The sequence below is a fragment of the Pseudorca crassidens genome, chromosome 4, assembly GCF_039906515.1.
Source record: "Pseudorca crassidens isolate mPseCra1 chromosome 4, mPseCra1.hap1, whole genome shotgun sequence".
In the NCBI taxonomy this organism is placed as follows: domain Eukaryota; kingdom Metazoa; phylum Chordata; class Mammalia; order Artiodactyla; family Delphinidae; genus Pseudorca; species Pseudorca crassidens.
The window spans coordinates 80,537,474-80,564,121 of NC_090299.1; the positions used below are offsets into that span (position 1 = coordinate 80,537,474).

At 36.4% G+C, this 26,648-nt stretch overlaps 1 protein-coding gene across 22 annotated transcripts in view; it reads left to right on the forward strand.

The window, feature by feature from the left end:
- The window catches only part of ADGRL3 (adhesion G protein-coupled receptor L3), an 874,612-nt gene that overhangs the window by 589,892 nt on the left and 258,072 nt on the right, over positions 1-26,648 (forward strand). For all 22 annotated transcript variants that reach the window (XM_067736151.1, XM_067736152.1, XM_067736157.1 and 19 more), the window contains one exon: positions 9,820-9,900. In XM_067736151.1, the coding sequence (XP_067592252.1) occupies positions 9,820-9,900 (81 nt within the window). The remainder of the gene's footprint in view (positions 1-9,819; positions 9,901-26,648) is intronic.

The following is a 26,648-nucleotide window of genomic DNA, read 5'->3' on the forward strand; positions in this document are numbered from 1 at the left end:
TGCTATTGTTGTACTCTTTTCTCTCACCTCTATCAAGGTACATATCATACTTCAGTGCAATTTCTTAACCCTGCATCTAAGCTGAAGTGTCTCTTTGGAGCATTGTATTATCTTGTTCATATGGTATTGTTAATACTGGTCACAGAGTGGGAGTGGGTACTGAAGAAATATTTGCTGGAAGGACTACACACACACACACACACACACACACACACACACAACACAAGAAAGTTACCTTTGCTCCAAATTACTCGATTTGTTTCCTTTGTGGCAAGAAATATCCACTGGAGAGAAGCCAGTCAGTGACCTTTGCACCTCCATCAATGACTTTATATCCTCAATAAGAAGTCAAGCATGTAGTTGTTTCTCTGCTACTTCATATTTTACTAAAGTCACTGAAAATAAGTGTGAGTAATAAGATGAAGGGGGAAAAGGAAACCAGAGTGAAAAGATAGGTGTTAAATTGACAACTTTACAACTCTTTTCTTTGATGATTACTTTTTTTTTTTGTTTTGTTTTTTTTGATGATTACTTTTGATTGGTGTTTGTATCTGCACCTGAAAGCTGACTTTTTGGATGCCAGATGATTATAGTCAGACTGGGATTTAAAGACAAAAAAGGCAAGCTGATGTAATGTCAGGCACACGCAGTTTTCCATCAGCACAGCCAACACGTTGACCTCTGGTATTTTTTTTGTAGCTGAAATTATTTTCAACAAAAAATTAAACTTTTTTTGAGGAGTCTCATTTACTTTCAGAGTATTTGAAAAACTTAGAAAAATCCCATATGCCGTTCTTCAATGTAGTTTAGTATAGGTTTCCACATTCCACATGGAGTCATTATTATAATAGGGCAGAGAAATGCAGCAATGTAACCTGCTATCATTCTAAAGCTTGTAAAAGGAAAATGGCAATATCATTAAAAACCCCATGTTCAAAAATGTGAGATCTATTTTATTGTTTTTAAGGAGGGGGAAATGTCATATCTCTAGAGGAAATAATTAAAATCAGAAGTTGAAAATTTAAAGGAAACGAACAAAAAAAAGGCATGAAATCTGCCTGGAGAGCCATAAACTATTAAACTTGTTTACAGCACTATATAGAAAATGAGGAAAATTTGAGTTGAAAGATAGTATAACTGGAGAAACCAATGGGGACTTTATGGTAGTAAAATGTGTTTTTACTTTAGGAATAAAGTTGTGTTCATTTTCCCAATTACATATCACCGTATTTTATTTATGTCTTCTTTTGCTCATTGGTCATTGGTGTCATTATTAATATGTCTATGAATATGTGTAAAATTTGAAATAAATGTTAGGCAAAAGCATCTGCTACCAGCACATTTTGTTCTTTCATTCTTAATTAATAGAATTAGATTTGGACTCTTATCTATACTTTTATCTTTTTACAATTTCCGATAAAAGTCAGATAATATCTCTTGCCTTTTCTTGAACTCTTCAAAATCTATTCATAGAAATTAAATTAGGCCTTCCCAATCACTCTATTTAAAATTGCAACCTGCCCCTCCTACTTCAGATCCCCTTTAGCCTGTTCTAATTTGTTTCCATTGCCCTCAGCATCTCACACACATAATATTTACTGTGTTAAACGCTTACTATCTGTCTTCCCTTACATAAGAGTGTGGATTATCATTTATTTTGTTGTATGATGTATGCCACCCGCCTAAGAAGGCACCTGTCACATATGAGGCACTCAGTTAATATTGTTTGGTGAATTAATGAATGAATTTAGCATAATAATAATAATATAGCTAAAAATTCTAAGTACTTTGCTACATACCATGCACTGTTCTAATTACTACATATGTATACATTTATCTAATTTTCAAAACACCTCTATGAAGTCAGTGCTATTGTAATCCCCATTATACAAATGAGGAAATTGAGGCACATAGAAGTTAAACAGCTTGATAGTTGCTGGCTAATAACTTATATGGTTAATAATTCTATGGCTAAAATGTGGCAGAGTCCAAATACCAACACTGGCAGTTCTGTTTCCTGGGCATGATCTTACCTGTTAGACTAAGTTGCCTTTAGTTTATAGGCAGAGCCAAATCGAAAAAAATATACATATTTTTATAAATAAATAGTTTTCAACCCTTTTAATGTCTCAACAACCTGAAAGCTCATGGCCCACACAACTTGAAAATAATTGCTTGCTAAGTAAGGCTTCAGAAGTAAGAGAGGGTTGAGGGCAGTTTTCTGCAGGCTAGCTGCATTCCCTTTCTTACTGTCCTCTGACATCACTCTTGAGAACCACCACCTTGATTTGACATTTGAAAGTCACCAATTTATCAAGATGTCAGCTTCCTTATTCTAAAAATGTAGGTTTGGGATTATAAGATATCAAATGTCTTTCTCCCTCCAAACTCTATGGTTCTAAAAGTGTATTGCTGTGCTCTGATATGCAAGTAAAGTATTGACAGTAGAAAGAGGACAAAAAAAAAATCCTTTTCCTGTACTTAGTGCTGGTCAAGTCTTTTCTATATTTGAACTTTAGTAGAAATTGCAGAGAATTCCTCAAAGAAATAGAAATTAAATGAAAGTTGAAAAAGAGATTGAAAATAGAAAACTAATGGCTTTTCCAAAATCCATAATGGCCTTTTGTGTTCTACTAACCAGCACCCTTAAATCTTCTACATCTTTGGCATACCTAACACTGGATAGATAGTTCACACATTTTCATTTCAGAATGTGAGCAGCTCTTTCTTTGTTTTCGTGTTTTTGGCCAGATCATTTTTTTCCTTCTACTCTTGCAATGTGGTTGAACTGTACAACTTCTGACCCAAACCCTATGCTTTACTTTTCTGTGTTCATTTGTGGAGATTATTCCCTTCCCAGATTTCACAATTGTCTTAATATTAATTATTTCAGGTCTCGTCAATCCTGATTAACTAGACTATCACCTTAAAATGAACAAACAAGCAAACAAGCAAAAAACCCTGAAAAACATCTCTGTGTTAGTGGAACCCTCATACATTCCTAATGAAAAGTAAAATGGTATAGCTTTGGAAATCAGACTGACATTTCCACAAAAGTTTATACATGGAGTTTACTATACGACCCAACAATTCCACTTCTAGGTATGTGTATTCAAGAAAAATGCAACATATGTCCACACAAAAACTTTCAAATGAAGGTTCATAGCAGAATTATTCATAATAGTCAAAAAGTGGAAATTATCCCCAAAGTCCATCAGCTGATTAATGGATACAATAAATATGGTATGTTTTTACAATGGAATATTATTTGGCAGCATAAAGGAATTAAGTACTGATTCATGCTACCATATGGAGCCTTGAAAAATTAAATTGAATGAAGGAAACTGATCACAGAAGACTATATATTTGTATGATTCCAATTACGTGAAATGTCCAGAACAGGTAAATCTATAGAGGTGGAAAGGGGATGAGTGGTTGCCCAGGACTAGGGTGGGTTGGGAGGAAATGGGGAGTGACTGCTGAGAGGCTTCAAATTTCTTTTTATGGTGATGAAAGTAGTCTCGATTGTGGTAGTGGTTGCACAAATCTATAAATGTACTAAAAACACTGAATTGTATATTTGAAATGGGTGAATTGTATGATATATAAATTATATAAGTATATATTTCATATAAATGTACATATATATACAAGTATGTATGTACATACATGTATATATAAATGCATATATATGACATCTTCATGCAAATGTATCATTTACCTACACTAAAAATTGAATAAAATCTAATTCATAAGCTACCCACCCATTACCCTGTTGCCATTATTCTTCTAGACTCCTAAGCCATGAACCAAGAAGCATTTTTTCCTCCCACTTTTTAATTCTTTGTAATTCTTTTATGAAATCTGTCATTAAGCAATGCTTATTCCTTTGGTAATTACTTTGTAGGGACTTAAAGATAAAATGACATGTGAATAGCAACACCAGGAAACTCTGTCACCTAAAATTCATGTCCTATAAATTCAATCTTTAAAATTTAAATTCTGCAGCACAAAATAATTAAATACAAGGGTATATAGATGAATCTTAACCTGGGAATACACTTCTTACAAGAAACAAAGATCACAGGGCATCACCAAAATATTATTATCAGTGTGTCTAGCTCTAAGGAGCTAGTAAGGTAGACTCAATAACGAATAATTACAACAATAAAGGTCAAAAAAGTTAAATGAAAGTCATCAAGAAAATTTAGAGATTTTATTCAAAATGGGGAAAATAGAATACTTACACAATGAAATATTCTTATAACCAAAATATAGAAAACTTCAAAAATTATTTATTCCTATTTATTAAAAGGCAATTCAAACAAAAAGCAGTCCATTTAAAATACATGAAGACACACTATTTAAAATATTTATTCTCCAAATTGGTTTATAGAATTAATGTAATTCTAATAAAATCTCAATATGATTTTTTACTTTAAAATTTAGAAAAAAATGCAATAAAATTCAGAAAGAAAAATAAGCAGATATGTATCTTTTTTAATTTGGAAAAGTAAGGACAAAAATAAAAGGAGCACATCACATATTTCGATATACAAAGCTGTGGTTATGAGGACCAGGTGAGACTAGTATAAGACAGTCAAATATGGTGGAAAATGTGTCATATTTTTAAAACATGTGTTTGTCATGCTTTTTACCTCCCTATGCTCTTTTTGAGCTGATTGCATTTTTTTGCTGAATATTTTTCACCATAAAGTCCAAGAGAAATTTTTATGAACCTTATTTATGGTTTTAACTGGAGTTTATTATTATTACTATTATTTTGCATTAATTCTTAATATTCTCTCTTAATATTTAATTTTTGTCATTTTAATTACAATGAGTCTTGGCGTGATCCTCTTTCAGTTGATCCTGTCTGGGAGTCTCTGTGCTTCCTGTACATGGATGTCTGTTTCATTTCTCAGATTAGGGAAGTTTTCAGCTACCATTTCTTCAAATATTTTCTCTGTCCCTTTCTCTCTCTCTTCTCCTTCTGAGACTCCTGTGATGAGAATGTTAGTACACTTGAAGTTGTCTCAGAGACCTCTTAAAATGACTTCATTTCTTTCTATTTTTTCAGTTCAGCTTTGGTGATTTCCATTACTATAACTTACAGCTCACTGACTGTTCTTCTGTATCATCTAATCTGTTGATTCCTAACAGTGTATTTTTTATTTAAGTTATTGTATTCTTCAGGTGTGTTTAGTTCTTTCTATCTTCTGCTTGTTCAACTTCTCACTGTGTTCATCCATTCTCCTCTTGAGTTCTTTGATCATCTTTATGGTCATTACCTTAAAATAAACACTTTATCGGGTAGATTGCCTATCTCTACTTCACTTAGTTCTTCTTCTGAGGTTTTATCTTACTCCTTCCATTGCAACATGTTCCTCTGTTGCCTCATTTTGCCTAATTTTCTGTTTTTATTTCTATGTATCTTGTAGGTTGGTTACATTTCCCAACATTGGGAAGTGGCCTTTTGTAGGAGGCATCCTGTGCATCCCAACAGCAAACTTCCCTCTGGTCACCAGAACTATATACTCTAGGGGTGTCCCCTTTGTGGGCTGCATGGATCCTTCTGTTACGGAGGGCTGACTATGGTGGGTGGTCTGGTAGGTGTGGCTGGCCCCTGGTCCGGTTGGTTGCCAGACCCTGCGGAAGCTGGCAGCTGCTGGTTGACAGGGCTGGGTCGTGAGGCTGCTCACTGCAGAATGCCACAGGGTCCTGGGGCTAATACTGACCCACTGGTGGCAGAGCCAGATTCTGGGGTGGGTGGTTCAGGGCTGGGGTTCACAGATCTACTATCAGCCTGCTGGTAGGTGGGCCGGTTCCTGACATGGCTGGCTATGGGTTCTGGGGTGACCCAAATCTGGTGTCAGGCTGGTGTTGGGCTGGATCCTGGGCCACTGGCTGAGGAGCCCAAGGTGTCACAAAGCTTGTGTTGGGGGGACTTCCCTCGTGGTGCAGTGATTAAGAATCCACCTGCCAATGCAGGGGACTTAAGTTCAAGCCCTTGTCCGGGAAGATCCCACATGCCGTGGAGCAACTAAGCCTGTGTGCCACAACTACTGAACCTGTGCTCTAGAGCCTGTGAGCCACAACTACTGAGCCCACATTGCCACAACTACTGAAGCCTGTGTGCCTAGAGCCCGTGCTCCACGACAAAGAGAAGCCTCCGCAATAAGAAGCCCACGCACTGCGACAAAGAGTAGCCCCTGCTCACCATAACTAGAGAAAGCCTATGCACAGCAATGAAGACCCAAAGCAGCCCAAAATAAATAAATTAATTAATTTTTAAAAAGCTGGTGCTGGTGGGCAGGGCCAGGGCCCAAGTGATCTTAAGACTAGTGCTGGCCTTTTGGTATGTTGGCTGGGTTCTGACAAAGCAGGCTGCAGGGCTTTGGTGGTCCTGGGGCTGGTATCTACCTGCTGATGGGCAGGGCTGGGACCCAGGGTCTCTGCTGCAGAGACCTGGGGGTCCCAGGTCTAGTGTCTGTGCAGTAGTATGTAGGCCCAGATCCTGGGCCCTCTGGTGGACAGGGCCATGTCCTGAGATGGCTGTGGGCTCAGGGGGTCTTAAGGCAGCCTCACCCAGTTAGTTACTTGTCCTTATGCATCCTAGTACTGGTGCAAACAAGCTGGTGGGCAGACCAGATCCCAGTGCTAATAGGCTAGAGGGAAGATTCCAAAACGACATTTACCAGTACCAGTGTCCACATGGAAGAATGAACTCCCCAAAATGGCTGCCACCAGTGTCTTTATCTCCACAGTGAGCTTCAGTTGCCTTCTGCCTCTTCTTGAGGCTCTCCAAGATCAACTGGTGGGTCTGACCCAGGCTTCTTTCAACTTACTGCTTCTGCCTTGGGTCCTGGAGCATGTGAGATTTTGTGTATGTCCTTTAAGAGTGGAGTCTCTATTTCCCACAGCCCTCTGGCTCTCTGGACACTAAGCCCCACTGGCCTTCAAAACTAACTGTTCTGGGGATTTGTCTTCCTGGTACAAGACCCCCCTTGTGGGTCATCCATCCAAGGGTACAGCTCTTGACTATATCGTGATTCCACCTACTCCTACCCATCTCGTTGTGGTTCCTTCTTTATATCTTTAGTTGTAGAAGATCTTTTCTTCTGGTTTCCACTCTTTGTCATCAATAGTTGCTCTGAAAATAGTTGTGATTTTGGTGTGCCTATGGGAGGAGGTGAGCTCAAGGTCTTCCTACTCTCCTAACTTGGCCAAATTCCTTTTTTTAGTAATTCTTTATGAGGGGGGTGGGACATTGAGAGACAATGAATTTTTTTTCAAACTATGCACAGCATCTCCCCATGTTTCCATATGTCCTTCCTGATGATGATAGATTACTACCCTGAGAATTGTTGCCTTAGATTTCTTATCTATTAGTTATCCTTTGTTAGAAGTATTGCCTACTAGAATGTGGTTTTTTTTACCTTTTATGTGTTTTTGTGGAGATAAATGTGTGAATACCACTGATCTAAAGTGTGGCAGCAATCTTTTTAAGAATTTGATTAATTTAATCAATCAACAACAACCTCCATAATTTCTAGTTTTTATTCTGTAGATCAGAAATTTCATTTACCAGATTGGAATCCATTACTGCATTTCTCATCTTTCTCTAAGGCTTAGAGTCCCAGTCAATGCCTACCACTGTGACGTTCCCTGCCATACTGCATCCTGCAGTTTGCTAGATTTCTCCTTGGAGAGAGAATGGAAATTGTGGCAAACCAGGTTCAGAATTTGACCATCAATAATCCCCATTCCATTCCACTGGCTCTTTGATATCCCCATTTTCCCTTAGGGATATACACACTGTGAACTTGTACTGCCTAAAGTACCTGTGTTGAGTACTGTTGAGGTTACATGCTTATCCCAAGAACAAAGGCAAATGTGGCATTTAAAGGGACTGTTTACTTCATTATAAATGTAGAGGTAACAGTCCCAAAAGCAGTTACTTGTCAGAGTTTAATCACTAAAATCTATATGCATTATTTTCAGGTTTAATATACTTTCTTTGAGAAAAATATTATGATATAGATGAAAACACTTGAAATTTGAAGTCAAAATATGACTGGCCTTGCTGTTTACTATCTGCATGTTAGTTACTTAATCTCCTTTGCTTGTATCTTTGATTTAAAAATGTGTGTGTACTAATGTATTACCTACCTTTAAATCCTTATAGTGATATTGGTTGCATAAAAGGAGATGATGTATGTATGACTGCGTAGTGGTTATTATTATATGTAGTAAAAGCCATGTTCCTTGATTTGACATGAAATCAATGCTATTTTATATGCTGATGTTATTTTGAACCAATATAAAGTGAAAGATTCTTATTTTCATTTACATGATCAATAAAGTTTCAAACCAATTCATTTGTAATGACACAAGACCTTAAAAATAAAAATGTTTTTGCAACCAAGTATGCAACAGAGGTAAACATCAGGTGTTTTTATAATTAAGATAATCTGAAGTTTTTAATAAGCTATATTACACATGGACTGCTAGCAGTGCACAATCGCTGTCATTTCTTTTATAATAGTGCTTTTAGTATTCCACTGAAACATGACCAGTGAAAGCATAATATTCTTAGTTACCATTATGAGGAGCTCTGTGTATTACAGCCTCTCCACTGTGTCTGCTGTTAGCTAGAAAAACGCTGGGAGCAATAGCAGCTACTATCAACAGGGAGCCATATTAATTATTTGAAATGTGCCTCATAAGAGAAATCAGCAGAGTTTATTACAAGTCGAATATTACTTGAAACAGGAAGGTTACTCTAATTGTTATCATAATCTATGTATCATTAACTTCCCTTGTTTAGGAAAAGAGATTAACAACCCTGTAGATTGCTATAGTAAATGTATAAAATATAACTGCATATTCCCATTATAGAAAGAAAGCTGTGGGTTCTGTACTTTTACCCAAACCTTCTTTATATAAAGTAGCTTTAGAAATTGAACTCTGTAATTATGCTTTCTTGCCTTAAAATCCTAATTTTTTACTGGATTATCAGTATGCAAGCTATAGCTACTTTGAGCATTAGAAAACTCTTTTGTTTTTAAGCTAGCAATTTTTTTCAGTCAGCGTCTAGTCCTTCAAATCAACTTTAACTCATGAGACAGAAAATGTATTACAGATATGCATGTGAACTAGCAGCATGCTTTACAAGAAACAGAGAATGAATCCATCTACCTGCTTTTTTATATTGTGGTTAGTTATTATTTTTTCATCAAGTACAATAAGCAAGTAGGAGTAGTTTTCTACTCAAATAATAAGTAAAAAGTTTAAAAGTAATCATAAAAATAAGGTATAAATTAATTACGGTTGTAAAGTTATCTAAGTAAGTGCTATTCAAAGTGTTATCTGACATAGATGCCAGTCTGCAGACCATTTATTACTGATCTGCAGTGAAATAAATGCAAAAAATGAGAGTAAATGTTTTGAAACACTTAAAGCAAATTGATAGAGTACTTAGTGTCTGTTTAACAATGAAAAATGGGGACTTGTATTTTATGTCTTTAGTTTTTGCATTTCATTTTTCTTGTCAATCATTTTTATTGTATTTTTTAAAGTGTCACTCAACAATAAACTTGTGATTTAACAACAACAACAAAGTAGATGGCTTAAGAAGGAATGATTTAATTGCTTGAGGTTTGGATGACACATAATGATTCTGTGTTTGGATAGATCTGTCTGCACTCTGTAATGGTTAGTAATTCAGTGTGAAGAGAGATGTATGACATCATAAAACCAAAAAAAATGTAAGAAGACATAATTATAATATCTTAACATTTATTTTTGGGTCCACAGGACAGGCACATCATGGACAGGTACCGTACATCTCTCCACCAATTCACCTTGACTCTGAGCTAGAAAGACCCCCTGTTAGAGGTGAGTTGTATTCTTTTTTTTTTAGTTTTAAGAAAAAGAAATTTATTCATTCTTTGTTGAAGACAATTAATTAAATTAAAGATAACTGTAAATATGTATCTTACAATGCAGTGCCTATTTAAAAAACAGGAGGAAAATGGTGTGTAAGGAATGTAATAACAGAAAGAGTAAGTCTTATTTATAATAAGATGTGAATATTGTTTTGAGAAATGTTTGTAAACCAAATAAGAAATGAGGATCCATAGTGGAAGACTAGTTGAAAACAAACCTAGATTTAGAGATTACCAGATAACCATTACTTTTGTTTATTGGAAATTTCTTCTTCTACTATCCTTTTTTATTTTAAAATAAGTTAAGATGTCTTAATCTAAGTCATATTGACAGATTTATTTCCTTGCAGAGTGATATCTTATATTTTATTATTCCTTTTAAAAGTCATTTTATTATTAATATAATTTAGTTTTAAAGTATATAAATTAAAATTATGTATTTAAATTGATGCCATCTGTTTAAAGATTTTTAAAAATAACTAGTCATACAATATAGAAGTTAAAAGTAACATTTATCTCATAATCTAAATACAGAATTTATCTTTCTACTTTTAAAAATTAATGATTTTTAAATGTTTTATAATGTTCAAACTAATGTAATAATAGACAAACTTTTAATTTTATAAATACCAAATATCCTAAGGTTAATTTTTCAGTTTAAAGTAATATGGTATATTTTCTTTTTTTTTTCCAAAGGGGAACATAGCTTTATTTTTATTTTATTAACATCTTTATTGGAGTATAATTGCTTTACAATGGTGTGTTAGTTTCTGCTGTATAACAGAGTGAATCAGCTATACATACACACATATCTCCATATCTCCTCCCTTCCACCCCTCCCTCCCACTCTCCTCACTTTGTCCCAGTGGCATGGTATATTTTCTTATACTTTCAATAGTATACAACAAAAGTCATTAGATCTGACTTTTATGAACATGTTTTCTATACATGCTATTTCTTCTGCCAGGAGTCTCTTACCTTTTCTTTTCTACCTAGTAAGTTTCTACCAGTGTTGCAATGCTCTGCTTTACCTTCAGTTCCTCTGTTAAGTCTTCCCATGTACTAGGCAGGAGCTAAGTACATGCCTCTGTCCTCCAAATATCCCCTGTGCTTGCCTCAGTTATTATTCCTAAAACACTGCATTTTATTTTTCAGCTTGAATGTCCCTTTTTCCTTCTGTAAGATCCTTGAGGGCAAAGAGTGTCATAATTATTATTTCTCCTCCAGCCACTGGTCTGTGCTTGGCGCACAATAGGAACTCCTAAAATGATTTCTAAGTGACTGAAAGTGAAGGTGACAACCTAAATTGTGAAGGATGTATCCTCATTTTTCAAGAAGAAAACTGAGCAGGGACAGTAAGAGAACCTTACAAAGAAGAAGCAGAATGAACCAGAATATGTTATATGTGAAAGTTGTGATTTTTTTTTTTTTTTTTTCCGGTACACGGGCCTCTCACTGTTGTGGCCTCTCCCGTTGCGGGGCACAGGCTCCAGACCGCAGGCTCAGCGGCCATGGCTCACGGGCCCAGCCGCTCCGCGGCATGTGGGATCTTCCCGGACCAGGGCACGAACCCGTGTCCCCCGCATCGGCAGGCGGACTCTCAACCGCTGCGCCACCAGGGAAGCCTGAAAGTTGTGATATTTTTAAGGAAATGTTCTTGAGTGCACAGTAAAATGGGAGCAGTTTTAGAGGAAGAGACTGGGAAGATGTAATGAGGGAGATTGTGAAGGATTCTGTGTCTCATGCCAAGGAGTTTGTACTTTATCCTGGAAAAAAAATCATCAAATATTTTTAATTTTTAAAAAAATTTTCCTAAGTTAGTGGGGTGTTACATCATAACAGAGTCCGTTCTTTTTTTTTTTTTTTTTTTTTTTGCGGTACGCGGGCCTCTCACTGTTGTGGCCTCTCCCGTTGCGGAGCACAGGCTCCGGATGCGCAGGCTCAGCGGCCATGGCTCACGGGCGCAGCCGCTCCGCGGCATGTGGGATCTTCCAGGACTGGGGCACGAACCCGTGTCCCCTGCATCGGCAGGTGGACTCTCAACCACTGCGCCACCAGGGAAGCCCCAGAATCAGTTCTTGATATGGGAAAAGTATCTCTGAAATCAGTGTAGATGATGAAAGATTGACAGAGGGAAGCCATTCGGTAATCCAGGTAAAAGATGATTGGGAAATTAGTTAGGAGTGTGTTGGTGGCAATGGTAGGGTCCGAGAAGTGTTTTGAAGAGACATGGCATTGGCTGAACTGATACAGGGAAAAGAGCAGAAATGCCTCTAAGGTTTCTATATTGATTAACTACTTGGATGCTTATGACATAATTTCTCATCATGAGGAAGAGATGAATTTTAAATGGATGCCTTGTTTTAGACATGTTAATTCTTAGTAGAATGTTGTTCCCACCAAAGATGGAGACCTATTTATGCAAGTTGGTGACTTTAATATAATTCAATTTTTCAGACATGATCCCAGTATGATTTGGGAAGAATACTATAAAGTCATGGGTGTGACAGTGTAATAATCGACTCCAAAAGTTAGTGGCTTAAACAGGAAACATTTTTATAGTTCACAGAGTTGGTTGAATCGCATATGTGCTGACTTGACTGAGGCTGGATGTTTAGTAGTTAGCAGGCTGGTTGGATTTTCAGGGGAGGAAATTCATTCACATGTTTGGTAGTCACCTTGATGTCATCTGCAGTGATGGCCATATGGCTCTCATCTTCCAGCAGGCTAGCCCCAGCTCATTCCCATTGTGACAGGATTCCCTGCAATGAGTAGGAAAGTCCTAAAGTTCAGGTATTGTTTAAGACTCTACTTGTGTCATGTTTGTTATGTCCCATTGGCCAAAGCCAGTCACACAGCCAACCCTAGACTTAAGAAATGGACTCCATCTCTTGATGGAGGAACCACAATCCAAAGGACCATGGAAGGAGAGGAATTTGGGCCATTTCAACCTACTGTGGCTAGGCACATAAAGAGTAAAATAAATTTAGAATGAAGCAAGACAAAAATTGAGTGATAAAATGAAGGAATTTATAGCCAATAAACTTAAACTTGGGAGTTCTAGACCTTTCTTATCTTTAATTTCCTCAACTACCACACAGAAGTTCAGAAATAAGAAATCCTCACAGTGTCTTTGTGAGGATTAAGGATGATACAGAATAGAGCCTGGCATCTGGTAAGCCCTAGATAATATGTGGCTATTACTATTGATGCGAACTTTGGGGTTTGCTGTTGTGACATATGGGAAGAGTCTGGGCCTTGGAGCCAGGCAGACCTGCAGGACCTTAGGCAGCTTCTGTCTATCAACTGTAAAACAAGTTTTTAAGGATGATTAAGTGAAACAGTTAGTGTCAAGTTCCTGGCAAATAACCTGACATAAACTACACCCTGAAGAGTTAGTAGGCAGGTAGGCATTATTAAGAGCTTCACTTTAAAGCGGCATCATCTTAGTAAAAGTAGTGATGGTATTGACCTGGTGAAGAATGATCTACTAGAATCCAGCAGTGATCTCTGCTTTATATCTATCTCAAATTGTGCTCTCTACCTTAGAAGAATTGTCTTGATAACTTCTAGTTCTCACATAGTTCCTCTACATGCATTGACCCAGAGACCCTCCTAAACTACTGTGATTAATGCAATTGCAGTTATAGTCATTAGCTCATGTGCCATAGTCCCGTAATTTTCAAAAAAAAAAAGAACATTTAATTGAATAAATAAAGAGGTTTGTATAAATCACCAAAATAACATTGCAAAAGATCTTGTGCTTTTTTTCTTAAAACTATCTAATATTTTATTTAAAAACAAATATTGGAAATGGTAAGAGTTGGCAATATCATTGCTTTGGAACCACGAAGTATTTCCTTTCAACTTTCAACTCTCACCCCTCATCTGCATTTACTGTTTCTAATTATAGTGTACATTTTTGATATTTAAATTACACAAATGACCTGTACATTATCTATATCTATGTACAGAGAGGGAGTCTCTCATGTATATTATAGGTTTTGATTTGAATGTGTACAATAAGATAAATTAGGTTCTTTAAATACTTTGAAATACTGTCTCTAATAATTTTTGTGTGATTATATAGCAATATCCTTTGAACTACCTGAAAAACCACATTAGATATCTATTTTTTCTATTTTTCTACTATAATTTTATACATATTGAGAAAATGAGAGCTATGTCTTGATAGTCCCCTTCCCCCACTGACCTACAGTTCTCTGTATTCTCTTTCTTTCCCTCCCTGTACCAATTTCCACTAGTGTACATGCATGTTCATGTTTTAGGAATTATTGCTTTATATATTAATTCCCTGTGTATTTTACAGACTTGACTATATTTTCATAGGAAAATCATACTTAAGCTTTTTGATATCCATCAAGAGCAATACAAAACAATGTTTAAAATGTATTAATATAGCTATCAATATTAGAACAGGGAATTTTTCAGTAGAAAGTATGAATTTTCTAACATACAATTACATATCAGATTGCTTCAGATACTTTGCCATTTTATTCTGTTCTTATCTCAAATATTTTGGATTACTTGGTACCTTTTTTTTTTAACAGTGATTGTGCTTTGAATATTTGAGATAGTGAACTAATTATTGGTAACTTTGGAATTGTTTTTTAACCTCTATTTTAAAAAATAATTATATAATTATTTTTCAAAAAGTATATGTGACATTTTCATTTCTTTTTCATCCCCTTAAGTTCTATATGTAGCTTAGGAATCATTTTGGTTTTGATCCACATGTCACCATACTACCTCCTTTCTATTCTCTTGATTTCTTTCACTTTTGCACTCACTTTTTCGGGAAAAAATATTTTGTGAAATTGATGCACTTGTTTGTCAAAATGTATTTCTTTTTTGGTATTGTGTATTTTAATTGTGACCAACATGCTCTTAGTAACCATATGGAAAATGTAGTAACAAGTTACCAAATAACCTTGAAAAAAATGTTGAAATCTATATTTCAAAATAGCTGAAGTATTTAATAAATTCAGTGGCACCTACGCCCGATGAGTAAATTTGAGAGATTTTATTGTTTAATGTGATCATACATGGCATTTGGTCACATAATTTATGACTGTGATAACTTTATATGCATTCTTCAACTTATAGATTTTATTACTGAATAGGAGTGTAAATTCCAATAGTTTACTAGTGCATTAATGTCACAATACATTACAAGGTAATTAACCAGAGCTGCCACTATAAATAGAAAAAATAGTCACAACCCTCACTATAAACTACTTAATAAAAATAAGATCCTGAGTCAGCATTCACCATTATAGTAATTTTTCTTCCCATACATCTCATTAATCAGGACTTTAAAAAGAAAATAGTTTCATCTAGAAGCACTATTATTTTTAAACCTTTCATTATTAAAACAAGTTTGTTACAATTTTGTACTTAATTTAATGGGATTATTATATATTTCTGTATGCAAATAAGTTCTCTATGCTTTTCAGACATATTTCCCAATTTTGTGTGTTATAACTGAAATGAAAGTCTACTTTGTTATTTTTGTAGCAGATTTGTAAATCAGCACAATGGAATTCTTAGCAGGGCTCATTAGAAGTTGCAGTTCTGAAGGACATGTGTCCTCACCAAGGATCCTCTGTCCCTAACCTTTAGTTTGCTTTCTAACTACTCACAAAATACTCTACCCCAAAATCATGTCTGTATTACAGACAGAAGCACTCAATGAAGGTGTTTGGGTGGGAATTTATTTTGGAAGCTGAATTAGAATCCTAAGCAGAGGTGAATTTTGAGACTCAAATATACCAATTGAGGCACACTCTTCAGTTGAAACTCTGTTGTTTTATTTTTGGTTTGCTTTTCTTTCATTGTTTTTCTATACAGTTTGTTGACAGCCTTAGCAGTTAATGATAGAACCCTACCTATGAATTCTTCACAACATCACTAGCAATTCAATTTAGGTAAGTTCCTGTCAATAACCAAGAAAAGACATTAACTTCTGAAAAATGTCCTCCATTTTATTACTAAGGATGATACTTTGAATATTTTGCTACATAAAAGTTTGCCAGTTACCAGATACATTCCGCCTTCTAATATGGTAAACCACTAGTAATAAAGCTGGTGAAAACAGTACTGTATTTATTCTGTATAGTAATGTGTATAGTCTTCCTTTAGGTAGCATCTTATGTTTGATCAGAAGTCTAATACTAAATGCTAATTTATACAGTTGCTAATTGTTGACAGTTACAATTTATACTCTGAAAAAAATCTAAAATATTTGGGCACATTTGGAAAGCTGTGTCTATTTTTTTAAACTTTTTTTCTATAATAAAATGAGTAATATAAACATGGTTCCATTGGCAGATAATCAATGAACTAGAATAATGCCAGGCATTAAGTTTCATGTGCAAACATAAATTACATTCAGCACATCCACACACTGACAATGTTTTTTTAAGTTCAGAATAAACAGATGGTCCTGCCTGGTGCATATATATTAAAAATAGGCTATAGCCAAAGATTCAGCATCACAAACTTGAGACGTTAACAAATGATATTATTTAGTGAAATATAAAAGCATTTGATGTTGATTAAAATAAAATAGGAACAAGACATCTGGCATTCTTATTGAGGAGTCTCCAGGCTTGTCCTTTAAAGTGCTGTGATGGTGTTTTTCTAACTTACCTGGTTAGCAGATATTATATGGTAGAACATAATTTCCTAGCTTTATTCACCCTTAACCCAAGGGAATAAAAATTAAACTTGCATATAACAGAGTACTTTGACCATGTTAAGTAAACACCCTTTTCCTACACTTGCAAATGCCAAGCATTTTTTTGCTGTGTTTAAGTACACTGTGAACACCTACAAGATAGAGGCAGAGAGTATAGCTTGTTATTATTAATGGTAAACACCACTCTCATTCATTAAGTATGCATCTTGTGTCAGACACAGGAAAAAATATTTTATACATACTGCCTCTCTTAGTCTTACAAGGATCCTATCACTTTTTTCATTCAGACTTCTTGGTCATCATCATTCTATTTCTAGTATCAAGCATAGTACTATCATACTATGAAGTAATACTTGAATTTGGGTTGAATTTAATTGAAGTTAAATTCTAAACTTGATGGTAAAATGTACTTTTTATTCAATATTGTTAGGAATAAGTAGGAGGGTTTTGTAAATTGTAACATACTTTCCAAATATAAGTTATTGTTGAAAAGCCAACATTTATCGTTTGAAATAATTTAGCACACTCCTGCAGGCCCCTTGTGGAAAATAATTCGTGTGTTGAGAATAATTATTCCAGAGAGTAGTGTGATCTAGTAGTTTATCACGTTAGGTTCCTAGTCAACTTGTCTTGGCATTCTCTCAGTGAGCCTGAATGAGAAGAAGGGAGCTTGTTTGAATTCTCTTTCCCATTGGCTGATGGAATGATAGTCCTAGTATTCGAAGGGTATTCAGTAGAAACTTGATACTGTTGTGATCTGAACATTCTCCTTCAGGTTCACTGTGCCTACTACTGGCAAATCCAGTGATAATGATCCTTGACTTGAATATGAGGATTCCTCCATTGGAGCTGTTGTTCAAGGCAAGGGAAAGTCTCCGGGATTAAGATATCTCTAAGAAGCTATGACCAGGGTTCAGTTCTCTGAACTTCACAACTCCCCACATCTCTCAACCACTCCTGGCTTTCTGTGCCCCCTCCTAAGGTTGCTCAATGGCCCAGCTCTCCTAAGACTGCTACCACAGGTTCCAGTACTTACTTCTTTTTGTCTTATTTTGATTTGTCTCATTCAGATCAATGAGAGTAGAGCTGCTTTATCTTGTTGAGGGAGAAAAATATTTAGTATTTTCTGAATGTCAGAACTTTATGGTGAGGTATTGCTAGTCATTAATAATAACAATAATAATAATAAGAGCTAACATTGATTATGCAAATTAACCTTAAGTCCTATGTTCAAACTAAAAATTATCCATATGATCCCCTCTCTCCCAATTCCCAAAGAGAGCCAAACTTACTATTCTTCAGAATATTACGATAGATACCACCTTTTTGAGTTGACATGGTATGAACACTTAATATTTATACTTAACATTTGTGCCAAGCTCTATTCTAAGCACTTGACATGGATTATTATTTCACTGATTTCCCGAATACCATGAATCAGGTAGTATTATTATTGCAACTTTGTGAATGAAAAAACTGAGACATAGAGAGTTTTCTTTAACTTCATAAAGGTCAGACAAGTATTAAGTGTTGGAGCCAGGATTCAAACCTAGGCATCTGTAAAATCTGGTATGGAAGTTTTTCATTTATACAAGAGGAACCGTGACTTAATTTCTAAAACTACATACTATAGCAAGTATTTAGTAATGAAACATATTGTCAGCAAGCAATGAGAGATCTGACCATCCATAGTAGAGTATTTTTTTAAAAATTCTCACCATTTCCATTATTCATCTCTAGAACACAATATAAGTAGTTTGAACACTTATGTACTATTTACTACCCAGTGACAAATAAATTTTTTGTGTCTGTTGTCTTTTTCTATAAAATAGAATATCTTTGTTCTACTGCCACTCTGTTACTTTTTACTCTTTTCATAAAATGTCTCACTGTTTCCGTCAAAAGAGGTATCTAATACTGTGTTTTTCAGTATTCTCTCCCCAAAATGGTTATTTATTTAATCACCAGAAAATAATTTTTTACCTGTATACTCAAAATAATTGATTGAATACCAGGAGCAGACAGCAGGCTGATAGTTGTATTAAGTGCCACCACTAGAGCCTGGGATGGGATGAAGAAGGAGTCGGCTTGACCTCCAAATATAGCAGTCACCTGCATCCCTACCTGCTGAATACACACAGCTATAAGGTTCCAATTATTTGCTGTACCCACACAACACATGCATACACACACACACACACACACACACACACACACACACACACACACACTACTCAGGAGTATCTTCTCTAATATAACAATTCTTACTTGACAATAGGTTTAGAAGATAGGTATGATAAAGATAAAATGTGTGGTAAATCCTTAAAATGTAAAATATCTTTTACTTTTAGAATCAGTTGCCTGAGATTAGATAAGATCTCTTTTCTCCAGATTCATCTTTTATACCTGGATGGTAGGGGTTGAGACTATTACAGATACAACCAATGTATGATGAGAAATGAAGAGGGTGAGGATCTTGTTTTCTTAGTTCTAAAAGGCATATTTTTCAGTATGGGAAACATTACTTTGAGTATTATTCATCACATAACACCCCAAACAGCATTGCCTTCACAGTAAGAGACATTTGGCTCCCCCAATGCTAAGAAACACTTTTCTCTTTGTTAGTTATAGCTCTGGGTCCAGCAATTATTTCCAGTTCTTAACAATTCAGCAAAAAACAATTTCCCTAACTGGAGCAGATAGTCCTGTTAAGTTTAGTATCAGAGTCTCCTGGGTGGAAAAACATGGAAGTATGCAGCTTCAACTCTAATCCTCAGATTTCATCCTGATAATCTTAATTTGCTAAGTATTAAGTATTAAGTGTTGGACAAACCCAATAGCCACAGCAACAATCTCTCTCCCAAGATTTTTTAAGTATCAGATACAAAATATGATACTATATGTGAAAGTGCTTCATACCCTATAGAATGCTATACAGATATTGTTTAATATAATTTAGCAGCAATACTTTATTGCTCTAATCTAAAACTCATTATAGCTCATATAGATCAAGGAAATAAGTCCTCAAGGGAGTCTGAATGTTCTTATCCTCCTTAAATCCTATTGGCTTAATTATGATACAGTTTCATATTAAAGATAACCATATTTTTCCTGTGTCTATACATTTATTTTATTTTTTTAAATGATTAATTAATTTATTTATTTTTGGCTGCGTTGGGTCTTTGTTGCTGCACGCAGACTTTCCCTAGTTGCGGTGAGCGGGGGCTGCCCTTCGCTGCAGTATGCGTGCTTCTCATTGCGGTGGCTTCTCTTGTTGCTGAGCACAGTCTCTAGGCATGCGGGCCTCAGTAGTGTGGCACGCAGGCTCAGTAATTGTGGCGCACGGGCTTAGTCACTTTGCGGCACGTGGGATCTTCCCAGACCAGGGCTCGAACCTGTGTCCCCTGCATTGGCAGGTGGATTCTTAACTGCTGCACCACCAGGGAAGTCCTGAATGTCTATACATTTAAAATCTCAAACATGTATCAGACAATAAAGCTACATCAGCTTTTCTTTGTGCTCTCCTGAAAGACTAACTTACATTCAGTGCTCAGTGTTCTATGCAGCTGCATCTTATACATGGGTTAGATTTTGAAGTTAGGGGGTAAGGCCAAAAAAACAAAACATAAAACCCACCTTGAAAAATACTCAAAATTGTCTATAAAATATGGTTTATCCAACAGTGAGTTATTCCTCAATATCAGAAAATGTGAATAAAAAATACCTCAAATCTGTCTTGGGAATGGAGGTCCTTGTGTGATGAGTGCTGTGGAGAGACATAGAACCGAGGGAACATATCTCTGCTTCTCTAGTTACTCTGGGCCTTGCGCTCCTTGAGTAAAATGGCAAATGGAATCTTCCCTCAAATCCTTTTTGAGTGAATATAGTTGAATTTAAGTCAAATTAATTTTGATGTGACTATACTATAGTGAATGCCTTCTATGTGCCAAGCACTCTACAGGGGACAGACAATACAGTGATGTACAGGAGAGAACAGCTGGACCTTACCTAGCAGTGGAGGAGGTAAACAATAGATCAAATACAGATTAAACAAGCAAGGTTATGAATAGGTTATGGTTAGAGCTATAAAGGAGATAAATAAGGTGGATGGTCAACCAAAACCATTCTAGGTTGACTATTGAGCTGAACTTTGAAGAATGAAAGTGAGTTAGCCATGATTAAAGTTGAAGGATAGTGTAATCAAAGGCCCTGAAGTAGAAAAGCCATGGTGTGTTAATCCATTTGTTCACTAAGCAGATACTGATTAGGGCCTCACATGTGCCAGGTGTTGACGGAACTGTGCAGTTTATAAGTCTGCCAAGACTTCAGTTCTCATGAAACATACACCTTAGACAGAGAAACAATAAATGAACAGAAAAATTAACAAATAAGTGGACGTGATAATTTCTGGGACATAATGAGAGGGGAGACTGGGGGTACAGGCAGAGTATTTAGGCAAGACTCAGATGATGAAGGGCCTTTTCAAGGAAAAAACAGAGCTGGACAGTAAAGGGATTAAAAAAAAGTGTTTTTCCCCAGAGCTATTCAGTAGAGGAATAAAGACCCTGGGATAGAAGGGACATCAATTCCAAATACAGCACAAACAAGTGGGAACTTATACCAAGGAACGGTGTGTGTGTGTGTGGGGGTGTCACTGGATGAAAAATCACTAAAAGGAAACATCACAGGTGAGGGGGATTCTGGAACCACCTTAATAGAATTCTTGCTGAAGACAGGCCAGGGTGATAGGACATCACCCTGGCCTGTCTTCAGCCAGGGGATGGTGGAGGATAAGAATCTGATCAGATATGGAAGGTGATCAGATATTGAGGGTGGGAGTTCTGACTAAACTGACTTAACAGGGTCCTTGCCAAAACTGGATTGTACAAGGAAGTGCACAGATGGACTTAGAAGAAGGTTCAGGAGTCTTAATTAAAGTTTGATCTAGCAGGGAATCTTTGTCAGCCTTGTAGGCCATGAAAGGAGTTTGGCTTTTATTTTAAGATCTGTGAGGATCCCTGAGGAATTTTTACACAGAATACTGCATAATCTGATTTTGATTTTAAAAAGATGACTCTAGCTATAGGGTGGAAGATGGCATAGAAAGAGGTAAATCCAGTCATATTGGTGTGGCCTTTATTTAAATTTCATTTAGAGAATTGCCTTCTGCCACTTAAATTTTTTGAAGATTTTCTTTCCTGCTTTTCACTCCATTTTCCACATTACTGCCCTTTGGGTAATGTGAGACTTCTCTGATCCAGAAGTAGCAGAAAAATCTGGAAACTGTCTGTGGGACTAAGTGCTGAGCCCTTTAGATGTAGGACCTGAGGGAACACATCCCTGGATTCCAACAAATGCCTGGGGGTTACAGTCCCTGGAGGGAAGAAGGGCATTAAGTGCTAGCAGATAACCCATGAAAACACTGCATTTGCTGAGCCCAGGCTGGGTACACTGAATATTGACCCTGTTAAAGCAACAATAGTATCAGTCACTTGCCTGGGTGACTGCTAGGCTGTTAACCTATTGGTCAGGTTGGTCTGCATTGCCTCTGAAACTGGGAAACGCTTCATTGTCTACAATTGGTGTGATGTGAAATGGGAAAAAAGAAGCTGGCAAAAGGGTTTGTAGCTGAGATTATAGCAGATCTTTGTGTACTAAACCTAGCAATTCAATGTATCCTATAGAAACCACAAAGGACTTTGGGTATAGCAGGCATTAATACCACTATTTTGCATAGAAATGTTGACTACTCTGTTTAGGATGGATTAGGAATAAAGAAAATTAGTAGGTTATTTAAGAAAGGATTCTTAGGAGTACAAACTTAAAGACAGTAGCAATGGGAATACAAAAGATGTGATGGGCTCACAGACATTCATATATGCAGTTAAAGCATAAGAGGACGTGGTGATTGCTTGGATATACTGGAGAGGAAAAAAATAAATAATTCCTTGATTTCTAATTTGGATAATTTGGGTAAATATTTATACCGTCCTGGAAGACAAGGGAAATCCATGTTCAAACTAAAGATCACCCATTATTTATTTTTTGAAAATACATGTAACATGAAATATGATTGGAACTCATTTCCTTTCAGTCTATGGGAGATATGAAAAATAATTTCAGGGGTATCTGAGACCTTTAGCCTTTTAGAAGTAATTGAATTGGCCCTTTGGTCACCAGGTGGTTAGTTATCCCGAGATGTAATTTATTTAGTAGAGTATGACTAGTGGATTTATGTGATACTGAGTCTGATAAAGCTCTTTCCTGGAACCTGAAAGGCATGCCTGCCAGACTTTATTTACGTTTTAATGAATGAATAAATGAAGGCAAGGCTATAGAGTGAAAACCACCTCTGGTCACCAAATGGTCCATGCCTTTCCTTTGTTTCACTCTTTTGAACAATTGTACTTCTTCATTTCAAATGTGTGTGTTCCTCTGAGAGGGGCACCTCAGGGCATACTTGTTTTTTTTGTTAGATAAAACCATTCTTGAAGATGGAACATAGAATGTACAGGCTGCACTGCAAGCACATAAAACCTGGAATGCCAGATGGAAAATGTCTTAGCCTTGTACTTCTGATTTCTTAAAGTTAAAAAATGGGGGGTATGAACACTCAAATTTTGCTTCTGTTTTCCCTGTTATATAAAAACATGATGTTGCTATCTTATGGAACATGGGTTTTCAGAAGCAAATCCTCAGAATTTTTAACCACCCCCCCAAAAAAATGTGTTTTTATTTTTCTTTATAAAATTTATCCAGCTAAAATATTTTCTGTTAAGTTTAAATGCATATGGATTAATGCTCTGGAGAATTCCTTAATGGAGTACTTCATTTTGCACCTTACTGAAATGTGTAATTTGAAAACATTGGTGAAATTTGCCATCCCCCACCTGGCACCAGCAGCTGCTGGAACCTGGACCATTTCTGATGACCTGCACTCAGGCAGCAGTAATCTAAGGCAAATGACACATTAAAAGCCACCTCCCCACCCATTCTTCTGTTAAACGTATCTAAGGTAAAAGAAAGAGGATAATATTTTATTTAAGCTACAGCTATTTTCCTTTTTCTCCTCTTCTCTTTCCACTCCTATTACTCTAAAACTATGATGAGTGGTCATGCTCTTAACATTCAGATATTTATAGGAAGAAGATTTGTCTCGAATGAGCAGATGGACCAGTTCTAAGACAAGCTGCTGTATTAATAAACATGTGTGGTGCTTTATCAGCAAAGGAGCCTATTTTGACATTTCTTCTGGATGATTTGTATAACCTATCACTATCACACCTGGTACAGGGACAATAAATGGGCACTTAATAGTCAAGCAGTGTGTGAACACCTTCCATTATAGCTTCATTATGTCAGATATAATCATCTGTTACTGAATGTCAGACATTTAATTTATGATCAGTTGCCCTACAGAATTAGTGGCCATACAAATGAATGGTCCATTCATGTCACTTTTACTGTAAATTTCCTTCTCCCGATACCAGCCCCTTTTTTAAACACATAGAATTAATTTGATATCCTTTTGGGATTTCAAAATATAAGATGTTTTGTTTATATTTATGAAATTTGAGAAGATAAATATGAATCACATGTGATATAAAATTCCATATGTTAATGCACATATCTATTTAAAATAATAGTACAATTCTTTAGTTTCCTTTACTTATGAACTTTAATTTGATTTTGGTAAAGAAGTGACAATGCTCTTAGGAAAAAACAAGTTTCCCTAGAAATCTGCAAAGATACAACAATGTGCATATAGTTAGCAATACTTTACTGTACATCTAAATGTTCATTGAGAGTAAATTTCATCTATGTATTTTTTACCATAATAATAATTCCATTGGACCATAATCAACTGTGGTACTGCCAAAAGGTATGTACAAGACAGACAGTAAAAAGAAAAGAGAATCTTAGGTTTGTGAGAGAAAAGCTGAGGGAAATAAGAGAGCCAGGAAACTAGCACTTTGTAGTTTTTCAGAATTAATGTTCCTACAGGCACCTTTAGAACCCTCTGGCCCTTTTCTTTGGACTTAAGTAAACACAGCCAGAACTTCACTATGTCTATTTTCAAGATCTCTATTAGAGAGAGCTTCAGTTCTTATGAAGACTGCAGACTGAAATTACTATCTATGAAAAAGTTCTTTCAGAGATGTCTCAACTGCTGTCTAATAAGGACCTTAGGACTGGGGCGATGGTAGGATCCACTACATGGGAAAAGAAATCTCAAAGGCTATTAAACAATCAATGCAACTATTGGACCTTCCAGATTAGAAAGAAAATGAATGGTACAGACAGGAAAATATTAACAAACTGATAATAAAATTGGATGGTATGAGGATGAATCTACATTAGTACCAACACCACATTACAATTGCCTTTGCCTATTTGAAAGGCCAGAGCTGCCAAAAAGAAGGTTCCACCTGTATATTATGGACCTGCTTGTCTTCTACCCAGTTCTAGCTTTCAGTGTGATAAGTGGCAGCACTCACACAGGAAACCAGGTGGCAGAAGATTATGAACTTCTTCATTAGAGTTATGAACTTAAACCATGCATTTTGGAAGGGATGTCTGACATAACTGAAAACTGTCACCAAGGACAAATAAGGGGAAGATGCTGGGTGGGGGATATTTAATTCTAATATCCTAAAGAAACAAAAAGCTCTGGTAGTGTGAATGAATACAATTGCAAAACCTCACTACACTGACACATTTCTAATCGGCATGGACATAGCTGCCTTTTATTTCTATTTTCTATAGACAGCAATGGTCAATAGACATATTAGTCCATAGAATATTCCATTGACTCAAATGTCTGGAAAGCTCATAAAGGGACCCAGGTTGTAGAAGATGATCTTTTAACGCCCAACCCAAATAATGTTGTTAGGGTTTATTTGATGAAAACTCGTGCTAAGGTGACTTAGAGTGATTCTGGCTGAGATTCTTCAGGGATGCAAGCTCCCCAAATGAACAGATTAAGACTGCTGTCTTTTACAGATCAGAACCTTTGGGCAAGTGTAACCAGAATCAAGGGGAAGTTGGCATCAAGGCTTAGTTGGCTGGCGAAAAATTCCAAAACCTTCATAGTAAGCTTCACATAGGAGAGCCCTCACCCAGTCCAAGCATTAGACAGCTGACTAGACCTCAGTGCCTGTTCTAAACCACCAGACATACTTGGCAGGGACCTCTGTTCATTTACTTTCCTTTCCCCGTCGTCTTATATGTATTTTTCTCACAGCTTCATTGGGTCTGCTGTATCAAAAATTTACATCATCTGGAACCATATTGGAAAACCTGGTTTTATAATCACTTGACTGGTCCAGAATCATTGTTTTTCTCACCTTTCTAACCGTCATGTTTATGTAGAGCCATGTTTATTTCCTGCTGTGTCTTCAGGCAGGATCTTCAGTTGTTTTTGTGTGCAAAATGAAAACTATTAAGAAACATTACCATCTGGAAATTAAAAGAAAAAATGTATTTATTTGAATTTGTATCCTCAGACTCATTTTATTTTTGCTGGTTATGCCAAGACTGAATAGAGAATAGACACATATATCATGATGTATAAGTGGTAGGAAAAATATGAAATTTCATGTAAAATAACTAGCATAATTCTTGCAAGGGCACTTGGCTCATACTACATTTTAAAAAAAACGTGCAGGGGCTTCCCTGGTGGCGCAGTGGTTGGGAGTCCGCCTGCCGATGCAGGGGACGCGGGTTCGTGCCCCGGTCCGGGGGGATCCCGCATGCCCCGGAGCGGCTGGGCCCGTGGGCCATGGCCGCTGGGCTTGCGCGTCCGGAGCCTGTGCTCCGCGACGGGAGAGGCCACAACAGTGAGAGGCCCGCGTAACGCAAAAAAAAAAAAAAAAAAAAAAAAAAAAAAAATGTGTAAAGGTGAATATTTTGCCTTTTTGTTTCCAGCTATAATTACAATCTGTAAAATCCGTTTTAGTAACTTTAGTCCTCATACA